Source organism: Dermacentor andersoni, chromosome 6 (assembly GCF_023375885.2).
Source record: "Dermacentor andersoni chromosome 6, qqDerAnde1_hic_scaffold, whole genome shotgun sequence".
Classification (NCBI taxonomy): Eukaryota; Metazoa; Arthropoda; class Arachnida; order Ixodida; family Ixodidae; genus Dermacentor; species Dermacentor andersoni.
The window spans coordinates 46,723,432-46,741,238 of NC_092819.1; the positions used below are offsets into that span (position 1 = coordinate 46,723,432).

The 17,807-nt window shown below is 42.6% G+C and overlaps 1 protein-coding gene across 2 annotated transcripts; it reads left to right on the plus strand.

Moving 5' to 3' along the window:
* The first annotated feature begins 375 nt into the window (after positions 1 to 375).
* LOC126522029 (glutathione S-transferase omega-1-like) lies at positions 376 to 17,356 on the plus strand. Of its 2 annotated transcripts, none has more exons than XM_050170805.3 (5): positions 376 to 622; positions 950 to 1,055; positions 4,387 to 4,606; positions 7,455 to 7,581; positions 15,999 to 17,356. In XM_050170805.3, the coding sequence occupies exons 1-5, from the start codon at positions 598 to 600 to the stop codon at positions 16,235 to 16,237; spliced, it is 717 nt and encodes a 238-aa protein (XP_050026762.1). In that variant the 5' UTR covers positions 376 to 597; the 3' UTR covers positions 16,238 to 17,356. The 2 variants fall into 2 exon arrangements, with proteins under 2 accessions (XP_050026762.1, XP_054922192.1); XM_055066217.2 differs by lacking the exon at positions 376 to 622 and adding an exon at positions 758 to 837.
* Positions 17,357 to 17,807: the final 451 nt, after the last annotated feature.

A 17,807-nucleotide genomic window follows, 5' to 3' on the forward strand; every position in this document is an offset into this window, starting at 1 on the left:
CCTTTTTCATGTATTACGTAGGCGCGCCAGCGCTGAAACATCCTGTTAAGCATTGTATAATTGTTCGTCAGTGGGCATGTACAGAGCCTGCTTAATCTCTGACTGGAGGTAGAAATACGAGCTGCATATTTTAACCTCATTCGCAACCACTATGACAGAATCATTTGGTACTATCACTGCTATCACTTTGAATTTGCCGCTGTAAATGTTGGACGCAAGCACGACCGGCTTTACGCAAGGTTGTGGTGACAATGTGCTGCCATCTCGCGGTAAAAATGATAAGACCTTGTGGTTGACGTATTGATTGGTGCATGACCTCCGAGATTAACAGCATCGCGTAATCCAACGGAAGCGGTTCTTTATTTATGTTACAGTGTTGTATTTATGTGGAGGCTACGGCTGCCGTATGTCTGCTGGGACGCTGCCATGTGCGTTTAAGAGTTGCTCGGCTGCATTCCGTTACCTACCTTTATAGATTCTGATCTAGCGCACCAGCTGGAACCTTACGTAGTTTGAATTCGACAGCTGTCTACGACTGGGCGTTCGTACTTTCCGGTCAAACTGAAGTGGCTACACGGCATATTCAGTACCGCCAGCATGTCCCTGAAAGCTTATAAAGCAGGTAATGTCCATCATTTTATGTATGCTTGAGAAATTACTTCTCCAGCGCTTATCATTTCGTGTGGATCGTTGAACGAATGTGTCGGAAATTTCGTGCGAGGCTGAAACTTACAGCCTCGCACGTACAAGCTGCAGTTGGTTCTCATAAGGTTCGGGTTAACTATGCATTTCCGGAGCAATGGGCAACATTTCCATCAATACTATTGAAGCATTCTGGTAGACTATGGTTTGTGTCATAGTAGAGCAACGATTCAAGCGCATGTCCTGTTGCATCGTTTATAATTGTGTGAAGTATATGCCGCTAATCTTTTACAAAACCACTGTGCAGGCATGCCATGCCCCCCTTTGGCACCTGGAAAGCTCCGCATCTACGGCATGCGCTTCTGCCCGTTCTGTCATAGGGCGTTCCTCGTGCTTCATGCCAAGAATATCGAGTAAGTATCGGTCACAGCCCTCCGTGAAATGTCATTACATAATAGTAATAATAAAGTTGTCATTCGTTAGAAACATCGATGCCAAGTGCAGTTATACTCGTTATTGTAGTGCAGTCAAAATTCAGCTGACATGAATACCAGCGGTCTCAAAGGCAAGCACAGTTTGTAGAGTAGCTGCAGTAAGTTTATTACCTGTTCGTTATGCTCAAAGAAAAAAAGCAATAATTATAATTTGCTAACGTGTTTTCCACAAAAGTGTAAGTTGCAACAGCTACTACCAGAGAAAGAAAGTATTCCTCTGAATATTTTTGAAAAGGTATCCTCGCAAACCAAATGAAAAGTAAGTTGCAGTGCTCAGTTCTGCCACTCAACGCTACGGGCACATTTTTCGTTATTCACTGCGTTGAAATTCTGGCATGTCTGTAAGAGATTTGCTAAAATTTGCTTGTACATTTAAGAAATGTATACAAAATAATTAGGGGTGTGCAGACATTTGAATGCGAATTAAATAGTTTTTGTAATTCTATTTGTTTTCATTTGAGAACTCTCAATTTCAGATTCTTCAATATTTGTTTCTGTCCAAATATATTGGACATAGCAACAGTTACTGATGCACTGTGAGGCAAAGACCAATGCAAGGGGAGGCTATTTCAAATGACTCAGCCACAGAAGAGCCACGGTTGTTGTACAAGGACGCCAGTTTTTAGCGAATGCATAAGGCAGATAACTTAATAATTTCGATCCATTCAGTAAGAATGCCCCACTTTTTAGGCAGCATATAACTGATCTTTCCTTGATGTAAGAAATGAAATGTATTATTCGGTAAGTCTATCTTTGAATCCATTAAACAATATGCAGGGCTATCTTACAATTCTCTCTTTCAGTGGATACAACACTGTGTGCATCTAGTAACGGGCGGTTCGCTTGCTTCATTACTGTCATTGTAAATGTGTGCCAGATAATTGATAACTTCAGTTAATCATTTACAAGTTCCTCAGTTTAACGGACGTTCAGTTGCAAATCATATCACATGCATGCAGCAGACAGTGCAAGGAAACTTTTTTTTAACCAGATTGTGTGCAACCCTTTGCTTTAAAAAAAAATCAGAATTAGATGCAATGCTTGTATGTGATTATTCTCTGATATTGTTATACGATTCAGAAATTTCACCGTTCGAAAAATGTTTAAAATTATGTTATGGTGCCGTTTCATTTCATCATGTCATGGTTCTATTTCGTGGTCATATGTCATGGTGTTGTTTGACTCAGCCTTGGCGCTTGACTTTGCCTTTGACGCAGCTTTAGCATAAGTAATTTTGACACATTTGCTCCAAAATGCTCATTTAAAAGCTATTGAGGTCGTACATAAACAATATACTTGTTCTCTTACATTAAGCGATATCTGCACTTCCAAAGAGCACTAATGTTGCTTTTAACTAAAATTGCATCATTGTTGGCTTAGTAGTTAACATGAATCTCAAAGCAAACCAGCATATGCTGATGAATCTTGCCATTATGTACTTATTTTAGTGTACCTACATTTGGGCCATTTGAGTGAAATGTGTGTTAAATAATTTCCTAAAGTCTGGCTATGTATAACAGTTACTGAGAGCTTTCGGGGCAGAAACCAGGGGTGTATTCTCAGTTGATCACTTTCAGCAGTAGGTACACATTTGCATTGCATAGCATCGCGTGTAACATCTCATTGGATTGACAACCATTCTGCCTACTAGTTTAGCCAATCAACATTCACTGAGCATGATATCCCTGAAAATCATTGATTCAGACTATGTTCTCAGGATGGCCTTTGATGGCATTATCTTGCTATATATATAACCTCAGGGACAAGCTTCCTTCCATTACATATAGTACTAGAAAACTTCTCCGCTATCGTTATGATTTGTGTTGCTTGACCTTCTGGGGACAATTAAGTTCACCATAAAGGAGTTGGTTTCTTAACTCATACTTTGGCAACCTTTGATTCCTCACCGTAGCTACAACGTAACAATATTAAATAATGCTTCATGTTTCAGTATGAGAAAAAATACACAAGCAGTTATAGATCCAAGGCAAATATAAGAGCAGTTTCCTAGTGGGAAACTTGTATTTTCTGTGGATGTTAGCTGTTTGCATTATTTCTCATATTGAAGCACAAAAAATCATTTCATATTATATTGTCTAGTTGCAGTGACGGTTAAGAATCAAACACTACCGGAAGTATTAGTTAGGAACATCTTAATTGGGTGAACTGGTGACAAGCAACACTCAAATCGTAATGATAGCACCTAGCACAGTCATTGGTTGTTGACCCTGAACTGATGCGTCAAGTCCATTCGCTGTATATATATGTGTCACCACACATTTGAGGGTGATTGCTGCTGCTTGCATATGCTCGAGAATGTACACTATTTGTGTTGACTTGAAATAGTTTGATTAGACAAGACTCTTTCACGACAGAATTGGGGACAACATGCAAGAAATTTCAACTACACTGGGCGTGTCTCGCACATCTTTATAACTCATGACGTCGATAACCAGGGGAAAAACAAACACAAGTGAAAAGCAGAACATCAACACGTGACCTCTGGCAAACTTGTCAGCCCCTTCCACTCCCCAATACCAAAATCTGCACTGTTTGCTTCCTGTTGCTTCTGCATTGACAATCGTCATTTAGTTATGTAGCGTTTTATGGTGCAAAGCACCTAAGGCTATAATGTGCCACGCACAAGGTCAGATATTGTAGTCAGAAGTGTGTAGAGCATTAAAACAGCATTAGGTTGCACTACTTGTCTCTGAAGGAACGACACAAGATTGGAGCTGTGCAACTGATCTTGCATAAGCAAAGGAATGACATGCTGAAATTATCGGTTCCATATAAGTTAGAGGTGGTGGTTGTCACGTGTGCGCCGACAAGTTGTTTAAAAGAAATGAAATAATGAAGCATATAATATCTGACCCCACTTCCTGTGCATTTAGCTCTTGAATTTTTTCAACTTGCAACCCTCAGAGATGTCCTTGCTATTTTTCTTTCTCCATGTCTGAAAAACTTTTATGTTCGGTATGGGAATTTGTATAAAATTTTAAAAGTATTTGTTGTGTATTTAGAAAAAGATATGTCTTAAAGATAGCATTTAGATACACAAGTACCTTTAGCCTCTATCTGGAAGGAAGGGCCGTATGTATCATTGAAGAAAAACGAACACTTTCCTTTTCTTTTTGTGGTCTCTAAGGTGCCAGGATTTATTTGCAAAATATGTGCCAGCTGGCGCAGCAACATACTTTACGAAGATTGTGCAATATTTCTTTTTAATTTTATATGCATCTTCTTTCAGCCATGAAGTAGTTAATATCAACCTCAAGGACAAGCCTGAATGGCATTTCAAGTTAAATCCTGCTGGCAAGGTTCCCATAGTCCAACAAGACGACAAGCTGGTCTGTGAATCACTGATTGTGTCCGAGTATTTGGACGATGCATATGGAAAGGCAAAGCTTCTGCCAGCTGACCCCTACCTGAAAGCAAGGGAGAAGATGTTTATTGAAGTTGGTTCTGCGGTGAGTACCTTTGGTAGTGAACATCAAGTGAACTGAGGCCTTCATATCGACATTTCGGTTTCAGTGATTCTCTTTTGCACAACATGGCATTTAATGCGACGCCTCATTAATTCCATGTGCGTTCTTGTGGCTTGCTTAGCCATTCAGTGCCCACTGAAGGCAGTACCAAGAGTGTGCAACCTAGAGTAACGCCTCTGGTCTCAAACCAGTCAGAGCAATGAAATGTCTTAGCAGTCCCATTTCATCTTTTTGTAGCCAGTCAGCAGTACTGAAAGTGATTCCTCCCAAAGTTATTGACCTGGAATACAGGCTCTAATCTCAAGCCAGTCACTGCAGTGAAACACCCAAGTGTTTGCATATAGTGCCTTTCTTTATGGTGTTCAACAGCGCAAACTTAAATAAGATGTTCTTTGTTTGCCTGTGGATGGAAAAAAATGTGGTGCCATTTGTTGGCAGAGATAAACAGTAAAGATTTCTCAAATGAAGAGCAACATGTTGGTTTCAAACAACTTATTCTTGGTCTAATTGGTTCAGCAAGTTTGATAGCAGCTAAGAGGCTGCTTGTATTGTTTGCAACAATATCGGTCAGTTGTGTGCAACTGATTGCTTGACTGGGCGTCAAATTTACCGTTTTGGGTCTCACTTGTTCTTAAATAGATAACAGGGTTGAGGGTTACGTCTTGCCAGTCTTTCACAAGTTATAAACAAAATTGAGGTAGTATGACTAAAATAAAGGTACATGTGTATTACTTACCAGACCATATTCTCACCCTTACTCATTTTCTGTTAGTCTTGTACAGTAAGGCAGTGTAAACTTGACATGTTTAAGCTGGATTGGCCCCTCTTGTATGCATCGTAACAAGTAATAAATTGTTTATTGATAAGCCATTAACCAGTTCTGAGAAAGTGCTGTCGAAAGCTTACTGTGTGATTTTCATGCTTGTCCTTAATTTTTGTGTCTTTTCTGGTGTACCTAGACCCCACTCATTGTAAAACTAACATTTCTTTTACTCCATAAGTATAATCATTTAATCCAGTTTACCTTCACATTCCTTTTTACACATTCCTTACCCGCTGTGGTTGCTCAGTGACTATAGTGTTGGGCTGCTAAGCACGAGGTTGCGGGATCGAATCCCGGCCACGGAGGCCGCATTTTGATGGAGGGGAAATGCGAAAACACCCGTGTACTTATATTTAGGTGCACGTTAAAGAACTCCAGGTGGTAAATATTTCCAAAGTCCTCCACTATGGCTTGCCTCATAATCAGAAACTTGTTTTGGCACGTAAAACCCCATAATTTAATTTAATTTTTTACACATTCCTTTTCGCATTCCTTTTTACACAACGTAACCAGGTGCTGTATTAGGGGATTCTGACTCCCTTCCCCCTCACTTTCCCTCTCAAATATATTGCTGCGGTGATGTGTTTCACACAACTTGTAACCATAAAAGCTGGTGGCTACTCTTATAGCCTAAACATTTATATGACCGAGACGTTTCACCTAAACCCATAGGTTTCTTATACAGTGTAAACTAAACCTTGTATAGCCTAAACTTATTACCAAACTTATAATGTTAACTTTTTTTCTTTGCTTTACTTGGATTCAGGTTTCAGGCACCCACAAAGCTCTTCTTTTTGAAGTACAAATAATTTAAATATATCTTTCTAATTAGTACAGTAAATTCCACTTAAACAGAACTAGAAGGGGCAGAAGAATGTATTCTATTTATCCAAAGTTTCATTTAAGTGAAGTGCACAAAAATCACCAAGAATTCTTTTATTCGACAAGCATCCGAGCATTTTGATATTACTGTGGTGAAAATAAAAAGACTTTTTATGGGCTCATCTTCAAATATTATAGCTTCTTTTGCAGAGCGTTGTGTGTGAAAGAATTGCCGATAATTCTGCACAATCCTTGAATTAAAATTAGCGCTGCAGACTTTCAACTGGCTCTCTTGCCATCTGGTCTGAAACAGTAACCCACAATGGAACGTTAATGCCAGTGTGTTTGTCAATAGAATCATAGTTCCCGCCATGAACTTCATCTTAAACTCTCGGCGCAGGTAACAAGGGCATCATCTGAGGTCTCTTATTTCTGGCGGCGTGAACGAAACAGTAGTGGCAGCTTCGCTTTCGTCCTCCTCAGGGGATGATTGCTTACCTATAGTGAAACCCTCATGATAGAAAGACACCGTCGGAAATTCGACATATTTAATTTGCATTAAATGTACCATGACTGCTGGATGGATAGGATTTTCTTCAATATCTATAACATGACCATTTGATATGACTGTCGAACTTTTCCTTTTCCGTACTCCAATGAGGTGGGTGATAGTTTTGGTTAAAGTTCCATTGAACTGAAGTTCATAAAAAAATGGGATTCCATTTAACCCAAGTTTTGCTAAAATTGTGCCTATGGGTGGCCAACGTAAGTTGAGGCCATTGTTTTGCTTATTTGACATTTCCGTTTATTTGTTTATCCTCGGCGCCCACTATACATGTCAGCAACGATGTGCTTGATTCACATCTGAAAATAAATTGATATATATATACTTCAGGATGGCAGCCATTGTTGCTGCAAAACTGCCCCCCCCCCCCCCCCCAAAAAAAAAGAAGGGTGCAGCCCTGGCTCTTTGGCATTCCCTTAACAGCAATGTTTCTTGACCATAAATTTGCATTATAGGTCATGCAACTCATACTGTTTTCATTTTCATCCATGAAGTGGGATTTAGTATCAAAGATTTGTGAAGCTAGGATATATGATAACGGTGTGAAGAATACTTTGGTTCTGATGTGCTTGCTGTGGCGCTTAATCCTCTCTTGTCCTTATTTTGTACTTTACTGACAGGCTTTGATGCCAGTGCTGAAGATACACTACAACAAGGACAACAGAGTTGAGCTGTGGAAAGAGTTCAAGGAGAAGGTACGTGCTTATGAAGAGGAACTGTCATCCAGAAAGACTCTCTACATTTCTGGTACGTAAATTCAGTATGTATTTGTTTGAGCACTTCCAATGTATCTTGAGCACGTTGCACCTAAATTCAAGGCATCCAAACGAACCACGTAGTTTTGCATAGCCATTAGAAAAAGCTACAGTAGCCACTGCAGCATCTACTGCTACTTTTCTGCAAATATGCAAATGAGGAGATAGCAGGTGCCAGTATTAGTTGCAGTATCACAAGGTAGCACTTCAAGTTAGGTATTTTGCACATATATTCGTACTATCGAAAAAACTGTAAATGTAGGAGGAGAATCTCATTCGTTTTTCTGGTTCTTTTCGCTCTGTCATTTTACGGACGTCATCAAGACTCGCTCTCTCGTGGACTGTCAGTTTTAAAAAACAAACTTCCTACCCAAATGTCTCTGAGAGTATGTGATATGTACTATTAATTGCGCTCAATGTGAGTAGCAGTGAAGGAGCCTGTTAGTGAAGGGGCTCTTAAAATGTAGCGCAGGGCTAACTCACAAAATATTACTGAGCTGAATGGCATTTCAGTTTACTCATAGCACTCTCTTCATAAGAAAATTGACACCTGTTACATTTCTTATTGAAAAGAAATTGGTAGATCTATAAGCGCTGATACACATAAGCGCTGATATTGAGCACAGTGGTGAATTACTCAACTACATTCCTAGCAACATTCCTCTAGTAGTACATTACTTGAAACAACAGTTGCATGCCATTGTTGGCACAGCTGTGAATGTCATTGCTTGCAGCACAGTTGTCACTGCTGGAACTTGGCACAACTTAGTTTGTAGCTTGTCACGGCTATGCTAATATTCATTTGTTGCTCTCCATTACTTATAAACTAACAGTTACATTGTAAAAAGGTTCATTTGAACAGGGAGAACGTTGTGTTCAAAATAAAAGGCTATAAATTTATGTGCAATCGATCACTATTTCTGGTTTCATGTAAAAATGACTGAGTCAACCAAATAAATCTTAACTTTATATTTATTATGTTCTAATCATAGCTTTGTTCACCTAGCCCCTTGCTTGGAAAAATGAATATTTTGGCACAGCAGTAAATCACGATTTATTGCTACTAAAAAGACGAACAGAACATAAGCGCATGAAAAACAATGACAAAAAAAAAAATAGGAAGATGGTTGTGCGAGTGAGCTCAGCTATCTTTGCGATCTTAGTGTTCAGATGGGCTAAACTTTCTAAGCATGCCGTTATGGAATAAAACCAGTGCTATCGTTCCCCGAGTTGTCAAAGTAGACTGTTACTACCATGATGCAAACATTCTTAGTTTTGAAAACATGTTATCAGATGCAGTGAGTGCAAAATTATTAGCATTCAAAGCTCTGTTGTGTACTTAGTTAAAGCTCTGTTACACTCCATTTCCTGAAAGCATACCTGCCAACTCTCCTGCTTGTGCAAACACTGCCGTAAATCTCCCGAAAAACTGCCCCAATGCCACTCCGCAAAAAAATAAATAAAAAACTACCGTCATGAGTACAGCGTCATCATAATTGCCATTGCCGTTATGGCTAGGATTTAAATGTAAGTCAGTTAGATTTAAGAGGAAGCTTTAGCTCGGGTGCTCATATATAAATACATGTAAAAGGATATCTTGTTTTTCTCAGCAACCACTGCACCAAACTTGACGAGGTTTGTTGCAATTAAAAAAAAAACTTAAAATCTAGTGACTGTTGGTTTCAAATTATTTATTTAGGTCGTAAATTTTTGCCAAAGATTGACAAAAATTGCAAATTTTGAGAAAAGGAAACTATTATGTTTACAACTCCGTAACTGAGCAATTGAAAATGATATGACAATTCTGTGAATTGCATCTCATAGTGCATCTAAAGTAGACAAAATTGATATGTTACACATGAATCTAAAAAAAATTTAGTAAAGTGTAAAGGCGCCTTTTGCAAAACTCTTGTACACAACGTAGCAAATTCCCATAATATATAAATTGACATACCGAATTTGTCTGCTTTGAATGATCTAATGCATGCTAGCTACAGGACCATGATATTTGTTCTTGATGGAGAGCTATTAAGTTGTAAACTTCGTGCTTCTATTCTTTCCGAATTTAAAAAAATTCTTTCAATAATATGCAGGCCCTAAATCAAAATTCCGCTTCCAACAGTCACTGGAATTTAAATTTCTTTCTCAAATGTAGCAAATTTGATTAAGATCGGTGCAGCAGTTACAGTCGCCGACCGTTTATTCGGACCTCACAGGGACTGCGGAAATGTCCGAATAAACAGGTGTCCAAGAAAGCAGATTAAAAAAAAAATGAAATCCTTTATTTCCACGCGCTTATTCGGGCTCGGCAGTAGGCTTGAAGAAATCGTGACTGCGCCGTTTCACGCTGTTCCATTTACGCGCAATCAGATAAGCCTGAATCTCGGAGAGGGTCGTACGGTCACTATAGGCGGCTGAAGGGACAGTCACTGCTTGTACACGCTCCGCGTGCGACGGCAGCATAGCACATGGTGCGTCACCTTCCGACTCAGAGTCGTCGTCCGGCGGTGCAGCAGAAACCTGACGAATGATCTCGCTGTCGTCGAGTTCTGCGCATGTCAGTACAGCAGTGTCAGCACCTGTGAAACTGTCAAACGAGACGGTGTCCGGAGTCGCAATGCAACCACTGCGCAGGTCTCGGCAAAACGTTTTCCGCATCAGTAGGGAGCACATCGGAAGGCGACAAATCTTAGGCCTCCCGGCACCCGCTTCCCGGCATTCCCCAGCGCAGTCGGCGTGGGTACTCGGCGCCATTAGACAGTTGACGCGATGTTTCCGTATGCCGCGCTGGATCACCGGAACCTCGACACAGCACACAAAGCAAACACCACCATGCTGACGCCAGTCGCACAAACGAAAAACGTGGCCTACTCGCAGCGTCGTCTATGGCGTCGTGCGTGAAGAAACAAATCAGCTGCTGGATTGTCTTGACATGGCTTACTAAGCTGAAACCGGAACTGCTGTAGAGCCACTCTATCGAATCAGGCAGAAACGATGATGATGAGCAGTAGCGCCACTTCATGGGGCAGAAAGGAGGCTCCGTTCAAAACAAAAAATGGCGTTCAGCAAGTCGAACCATGCACTGGTCAGAGTCGGTGCATGGTGCTCTCGATCGAGTTGGCGCAAAGAGTGTCCGAAAAATCAGACGAGAGGTTGCAAGGTGTCCGAACTTTCGGCAGCTGTTATACATTATGGTCTATGGGGAGAATGGCGGTGCCGCGAAGCAGACCGAATAATCGAGCATTCCGAATTTTTGGAGTCCGGAAAATCGGTCGGCGACTGTATCCCAGAAAAGTGCTTTTGCTGTTCACGTGTATTTGAATAGGCCGCGTCAGAGTTGAGCCCAAGCTAAGGCTTCGTCTTCAGTCTAAGTCGTTGGTTTGTAGGAAGTGTAGGCCTAACTCAGTTAACCTCACATGAAGAAATGCTTTGACGAGCGCATGTGAAGCAAATGGCTAATATGCATTGCAGAATGCTGGTTCTTATAAGTCAGCTTTGCCATTTTGCAGCCGTATTATACGGTGAAGCATACTAAAAGTGGAAAGAGGTCACTGTCACGGGACATCGCAGGTGTTCCTTAATAATGCACACGCCATCTTCACTCACACTAAGAGCGGTGAGACGCCTAAATAACTACTGGCAGCCATTCAGAGCTCTTCCAAACATTGTTGTGGTGACGTGAGCTCTTTCACCCACCCTGCGCCACTTGTATATATGCCTGAGACCGTAACGGGACCTAGTATGCATTCCTGTAGGTATTCCTGTAGGTATGCATACATGTGGGCATGGGCAGTCTTAGGTCACATTATGAACACTAATAACTAATATTGTGAGAAAGTCTCGGCTAGTTCCGTTTATTTTGCCGACCTGTGGTTCTGACCACACCAGAGTGCAGGCAACATGGTGGCAGTCTGCTATTAGCCAAAAACGGCTAACAACTGCACTGGCACACTTTCATAGCTGCTTCTGACATTGCTGTAGCCCAGAAAAAAAGAAACATTTTTTTTCTTAACCTCACCCCCCTCACTTTTCTTCACACCTCAGCGAATCTTGCAAATCTTGAGGTGTGCAGGTTGACAGGTATGTTAAAGGGTGCTGACCATAGCCACTTACAGCATACCAGCTGCCCTATGCTTGCCGAAAGGTAGACCTTTTCTAGACATTTTAGAGCAAGCAATCTGTGCACTGTGCACCAGGGGTCGTCACAGACGTACAGCCATTAAGTGCCTTATGAATCGGGAGCAGGCAGGCATCAACCACCACTGGCCACTGCAGTGACTTTCTGCGCAGATGTCAGAGATTGGTTAGTACTATTTAATTAATTTGGAAAAGCAGAGGAAACACGTGCTCTGAAGTGAACTGCAAGAACTCGGGAGAGTTGGCAGCTATGGAAAAACCTTTGTCATGCAGGGGACAAAAGAATAAGCTGCTGCTGATGATGATGGTAAGCATATGCTTATGATTAATAGGACACTACTTGCTGTGGTGTGTCAGTGGTTATGGTGTCCTGCTGCTGAGCATGTTAAGAGTTGAATTGCTCATCATGTTCGCTGCACTATGATGTAGTCAGAACCAAAGATCAGCAACATGAACAGAACTTGCTGAGGCTCTCACAAAATATATTTTTGCTTAGGGATCAGTCAGACTCAGATTCACTAGAAATCTTCTCTGCCTGGCTCACTCAGACTAAGTCACCGAAGTTCTACTCAGCCAAGCTCACTTGGACTCACTCACCAAAATTCTACTCAAATGGGCTTACTTAGACTCACCAAGACAAGACTAAGCCAGTTCCACACGTACTCTGACTCAGACAGGCCCACTTATACTCATAGTCCCACACTCACTTGCGCTTCCTGTAATTTCACATAATTACTAACACATTCATACTAATGGAACGAGAGTTCATGTGATCTCAGGGAATCCCCCACTTGTTTATCTGATTCGAACTCACAGGTGTATAACTCATGTGGATTACCAGCTCACTAATAGGATTGCTCACAGAGAGCCAGAGCAGAGCTCTTTTCACAATCTCATTCATACTCGGGTATGAAAGATTCGCAGACCCAGGGGCTCAGCACCCAGTGAGAGAAGCATGGCGAACTGGCATTGTTCTTATCCCTGGTTTGTCAGGTCACATATGGCCTTTACACACACATAAAACACTTAAATATGTCAAGAGCAGGCTTCGTGGTCCTACTCTAGCCATCCATTTCTACACGGTATAGTTCGCTATCTTGTGGTGCCTGCTGTCACTCAATAGTCGACTATCCCAAGTGCAGTATCGTGGTGGCACAGTCATGGCGTGCTGAATTTCCACGGCCATGTTGTCTTGTGGAGCTGCCATGCCCTGGCACCGGGGTAGGATGCTCACCACTCTGGGCTTGAGAAGCGTGACAGGCCCATTGACGGCAAGCTGTGCTGGCTCCTGCCGGTGAAATGGGGCCAGCAGCACTGCTGGTAGCCATTTGGACTGCAGCGCTGCTTGTTCTCAGCGGCGGCTCTCAGGCGGGTCCACAGGCACGGCAACCAGGGTGGACCGTCAGCCGCCAGTGTCGTTATCCGGTCCCCACAAACCTCGAACGGTTCTCCGGGCATACCGGTAGCCGCTCATGTCTGGGCTGGCCTGGCTGGGCTCCAAGAACAGACGCCTAGGCGGACCAGTAGCTGTCTCGGTCGTCACTGGAACACATCCCGCCAGGTTGTTGCTAACCCCTACTTGTTCTGCCAGTCTTCCCAAATTCAAACCGCCAGCGCACACTCTCCTCACGTACCACATTGCCGTGCACACTTCCTCTTCGTTCACTTCATCCATTCAGCACACTCGTCTCCACATGTCACACATGTTTACAGACATTCATTGCCGCACACTCACTTGCACGTACTTGTTCCCACTCATAATGATCATTTACACCCACTGGCATCCACTAGTAATGAAATCGTCATGTCGAAATGGAAAGGAAATACAGGTTAGGTTCGGGTCCAATGCACTCTCATTTTATTCTGGAGTTCCAGTTCATAGAAATAAAAAAATATAACTGTTCATGAAAGGTGTTCAGTGTAGTCCACATTATCTAGCTTCATGATGGCACATTGCCGAGTGCTATTGATTTGCCCGTATGGTGCATGCGCAAGTATTCTCAGGACAAGGCAAAAATGGGCTTGCTTGCACATGAGAGCAAGCAACTGATGTTTTAACACGAATGTCCTTTATTGTACTTTTATCTTATACAGCTACAGCAGGCGTACACGTGAAGACAGTGATCTTAGGCTGTGGCATCACTGGAGTGTGCAGCACATGGTTTGGCGCCTCGATGCGTCTGTCTCTGCAGATCCTCTTTCCCATGTTTTCTTTCATTATTATCCGTACCCAGCACGTGCAAACCTTTGAAAACAACCTTCCAAGATGTATAAGCGCACCAATTAAGGTATTTGTAAATGTAAAATCTTGCAGTCACAACCGAATTATCAGGTTATGCTTTTCTTCATGAATGAAATGGCAGATTGTAATATAGCGACATTCACTCGCGAAAATTGCACTAGGCTGGATCGCTTGGACTTACTCACCGAAATTCTACTCAGCGGTCTCGCTCAGACTCGCGGGTCAGTGTAAGTCTAAATGAGTAGACTCATCAGTGAGTTTACCGACACATGGCCAGTACACAAAAATGTTTTTGATGCATGTTAAGTAATCTCAAGCAGTCAAAATTCAACCAGAACATACAGCTGTGGAATTTCTCACAGCCCTCAATTTGCACAGGATGTTGAGCATCCTAATTAAATAAATGGTACATGCAGTTTGTTTCACAACAGAGTACTGTGAGCATGAAAGAGTCAAGCACTGCCTGGTTGACAATATCTGATAATCCCAAGTAAATATTGCTCTTATCTTGTATGTATGGAAGGGCAAGCACAGTTTTGTATCCCAGCTGGTTCAGGTTTAGTGGGTTTGCTTCTCTTCACTTATCTATGGCTTGTGTTAGATATTGTTTTGGTGTAGTGTGTATCAGCAGGCTGCGGTTACTACATTCTAATGGGGACGGAATCCAAAAATGCTCGTATACCGTGTATTCAGTGCACGTTAAAGAACACCAGGTGGTCAAAATTAATCTGAAGCACACCCCCCCCCCCCCCTCCCCCCACTATGGCAGGCCTCATGTTTTTGGGTTATAAAACTCCAAACTTAAATTTTTTAAGAACTTTGCTGCAGGACGTCTCTGCTGTGTTAGTGTACACTGGCTGCAATAAGTTGTGCGGACACCATAACGCACAGCCCACGGTACAGTAACCACGATAACCTCTGTTGATGGAGACAAGTTGCTCTGTTATAGCACTCTAATTGCAGTTAAGCCACACACAACATGCTCCCAGTAGAAAAAAATTAGTAGTGGCTTAGCCCGGCTATGTCAGGATATACGTAGCGTGAGCAAAGGTTCAGCTGGTTATTCTTAGCTTTCCTGGTTGTCTAGGATTACCTTGATTATCATGCCTACTGCTGCTTCAATGACACACATGCATTATGTGACACATGTATATTTATTTGTGCTCAACGTCTGGTTGCTCCTCTATTGCCACAAAGACGGCTTGGTGGTCAGTGTAGTAACACGCTGCCGTCTCTATGGCCCCAATGCAGTATTTGGAATTGATTGTCTGTCTCCACTCTTCTGCGCCGCTGAGCAGCATTTCGCTCTCCTTCTCCATGGCTATACCACACTGGCTAACGCCCCGCTATATGTGCACCCCCACTGATACCTCTGCACATGCGCACAAAATGAGAGGCGCTATCAAGTGGCTCCGGTGCAGCATCAGACTTGGCTACTGCGCAACAGAGGCGCACAGCTGGGCACACACCGGCACCAGTGCGTCTGCCACGGCTACGACGTCACTCCTCTGGAGACGCACGCGGCGGCGGCTCCGGCACGCCAGCTGTGCGCCGTGTGATGTCACTGCTCCTTGCGCATGCGCAGCACGGCTCTCCAGGAGCCACGCGAAACTGCTCAACCTCAGCCAGTGTAGCTCACGCTACAAAAGTAGCAGTTACCTTGAGACTTATGTTTGTGACATGCTGGTTCCTAGGAGCATCTACACATTTCTCTTATGAAGATTGCCTTACACCAAGTATGTCGAACATGAAACCATGTTTGAGGTAATGCTTTTGAATGTGTTACATGCATAATGAGCTGCCCTTACCGGGTGTATAAACATACAAAGTGTCATGAGTGCAACAATCTTGTAAGCACTATGTTCATGCACAGTAGTAAGCAATCAACTAGTCTTTCATAAACGCCTTTGTAGTAAAGCCCTCCAGAACTAGATGACCTTTGAATGTTCTCGTTTCTTGCTTACTGTTCATTGTGAAGCTCAATGCTACAGTATATTGAACCGCATTTATTTTGGCTTCTTTCATTTCAGGTGACAAACCTGGCTTTGCAGACTACATGGTTTGGCCGTTCTTCCCTCGAGTGCAAGCATTTGCAACAATCTTTCCTGAGTTGAAGCCTCCCACTGCTGAAGAGTTCCCTTATCTTCATAAGTGGATTGAAGCTATGAAGAAAGACAAAGCAGTTGCGGCCACTCTGAACGAACAGCACCTGCTGGAGCACACCAAGAGTGTGCTTGACAATAACGTGAATTATGATGTAGGCTTGTGATTACACAAGTGACTAATTATGTTGATGCTCACCATATGGTGGCATTCTTCTTGAAATAACTTCTTTAGTAACAGAGATTTACAGAACTAATGCTATTTATGCTTCTACATGATGCCCCAGCTATTGTACACAGAGCTTCACAGGAACATAGATCATTCTACGAGAATAACAAGTGTGTGTTACTTAAAACCTTGTTGAGAAACTGCCAGTAATTTTTTATTCCCAACATTTAATAATAGTTAAAAGTTATTATCGGGCTCTTTAATTGTTCTAATTCTCAAGATCTCAATTAAGCAGTTGTAGGTAATCGTAAGACGCATCAAAATGGGGGGGGTATCCAACAAGGTACGCATCTCGTGTTCACTTTTAGCAGCAAATAAGACAAGCCCAGGAAATATGAAAAATACCATGTGACAGCGCACCTGTGTTCATGAAATAGCAGTGCCATCAAACAGTCTCTGCGGGAAAGCAAGCTGTTCATCTGAGACTCACCCCTCAAGACAGCACATTTCCTTTACCTTAATCAGCCTTGATACACAGTAATCGTCAGGAGTTGTTCACATGCCATGGGAAGAACATGTGGGCTGTTATTGCTGATGCTTAGCCCATTAATAGACGAACAGCTTGCTTTCCCACTAGGCTGCTTGATGGCTCTGCTGTTCTGTACACATGGGTGCGCAGTCGCATGATATCTCTATTTTGTGGGCTTTTCTTGCTTGCCGGAAAAAAGTAAGCATGTGATGTGACCTTGCTGGAAACATCTCATCTTGACTTGCCTTATGACTCTCTGCAACTGCCTAATTGACATCTTGGCAATTATAACTACAGTTAAAATGTAGATAATCACTTTAAATTAAATAATTAGCTGTCAGGGGCTAAAACAATACTGGCAGTTTCTCAATAAGACTCTACATAACATCCACTTCATCTTATTTGCATGGAATAATTTATATGTTTTAAAACTTGGTTCATGATAGCTGGGACAGACTGCATGCACTACGGGTTATGGCCAGCATAGTCACAGTACGCATCTTTGGTGTTCTTAACATGCTTATATCTCGGCTTTCATTTTTGTTTTTGCATGGATGAAGTAAAGCCTTTGCATGCAGCTCTTGCACACTTACTGACTGAAAAACTTTATTGGTCAGAGTATTTACAGGGAGGGTGTAGAGCTCACTGTGTGGGCTCCTCATTACAGGAGCTCATTGGCTGTAGCCGCGGCTCGGGCACGGCCAACCAGGGCCCTCTGGCTCGTCAGGTCGGAGCCGCCGAGCAGGGCCGCCTCCCAGTTCTCCCGGCTAGGGTTGGGTACAGGGGGAAGGTGCAGGGTTGATTGGCATGCCCACACCGTGTGGAAAATGTCCGAAGATTTTTCCTCGCAGTGCAGGTACTTCCCTATGCACGCAGGGTCGAAATGTTTTAGGACTGCCTGGCACAGCAGTGTTTTAGTATAGAGGTGAAGGAGTGAACGCTCCTCCACCTTCATGAGGCCCTTACAGGGCTTAGGAAAGATTGCGTGGCCGAATTCGTAATGCCCAACTCCGACGCGGCCTATTCAAATACGTGTAAA

What these genes read in the sequence shown, in the direction of transcription:
- LOC126522029 (XM_050170805.3), top strand. Translation starts at nt 598, where the DNA reads ATGTCCCTGAAAGCTTATAAAGCAG. An exon ending in TTATTGAAGTTGGTTCTGCG is followed by an intron (nt 4,607 to 7,454) that starts GTGAGTACCTTT and finishes CTTTACTGACAG; the next exon opens with GCTTTGATGCCAGTGCTGAA. An exon ending in AAAGACTCTCTACATTTCTG is followed by an intron (nt 7,582 to 15,998) that starts GTACGTAAATTC and finishes CTTTCATTTCAG; the next exon opens with GTGACAAACCTGGCTTTGCA.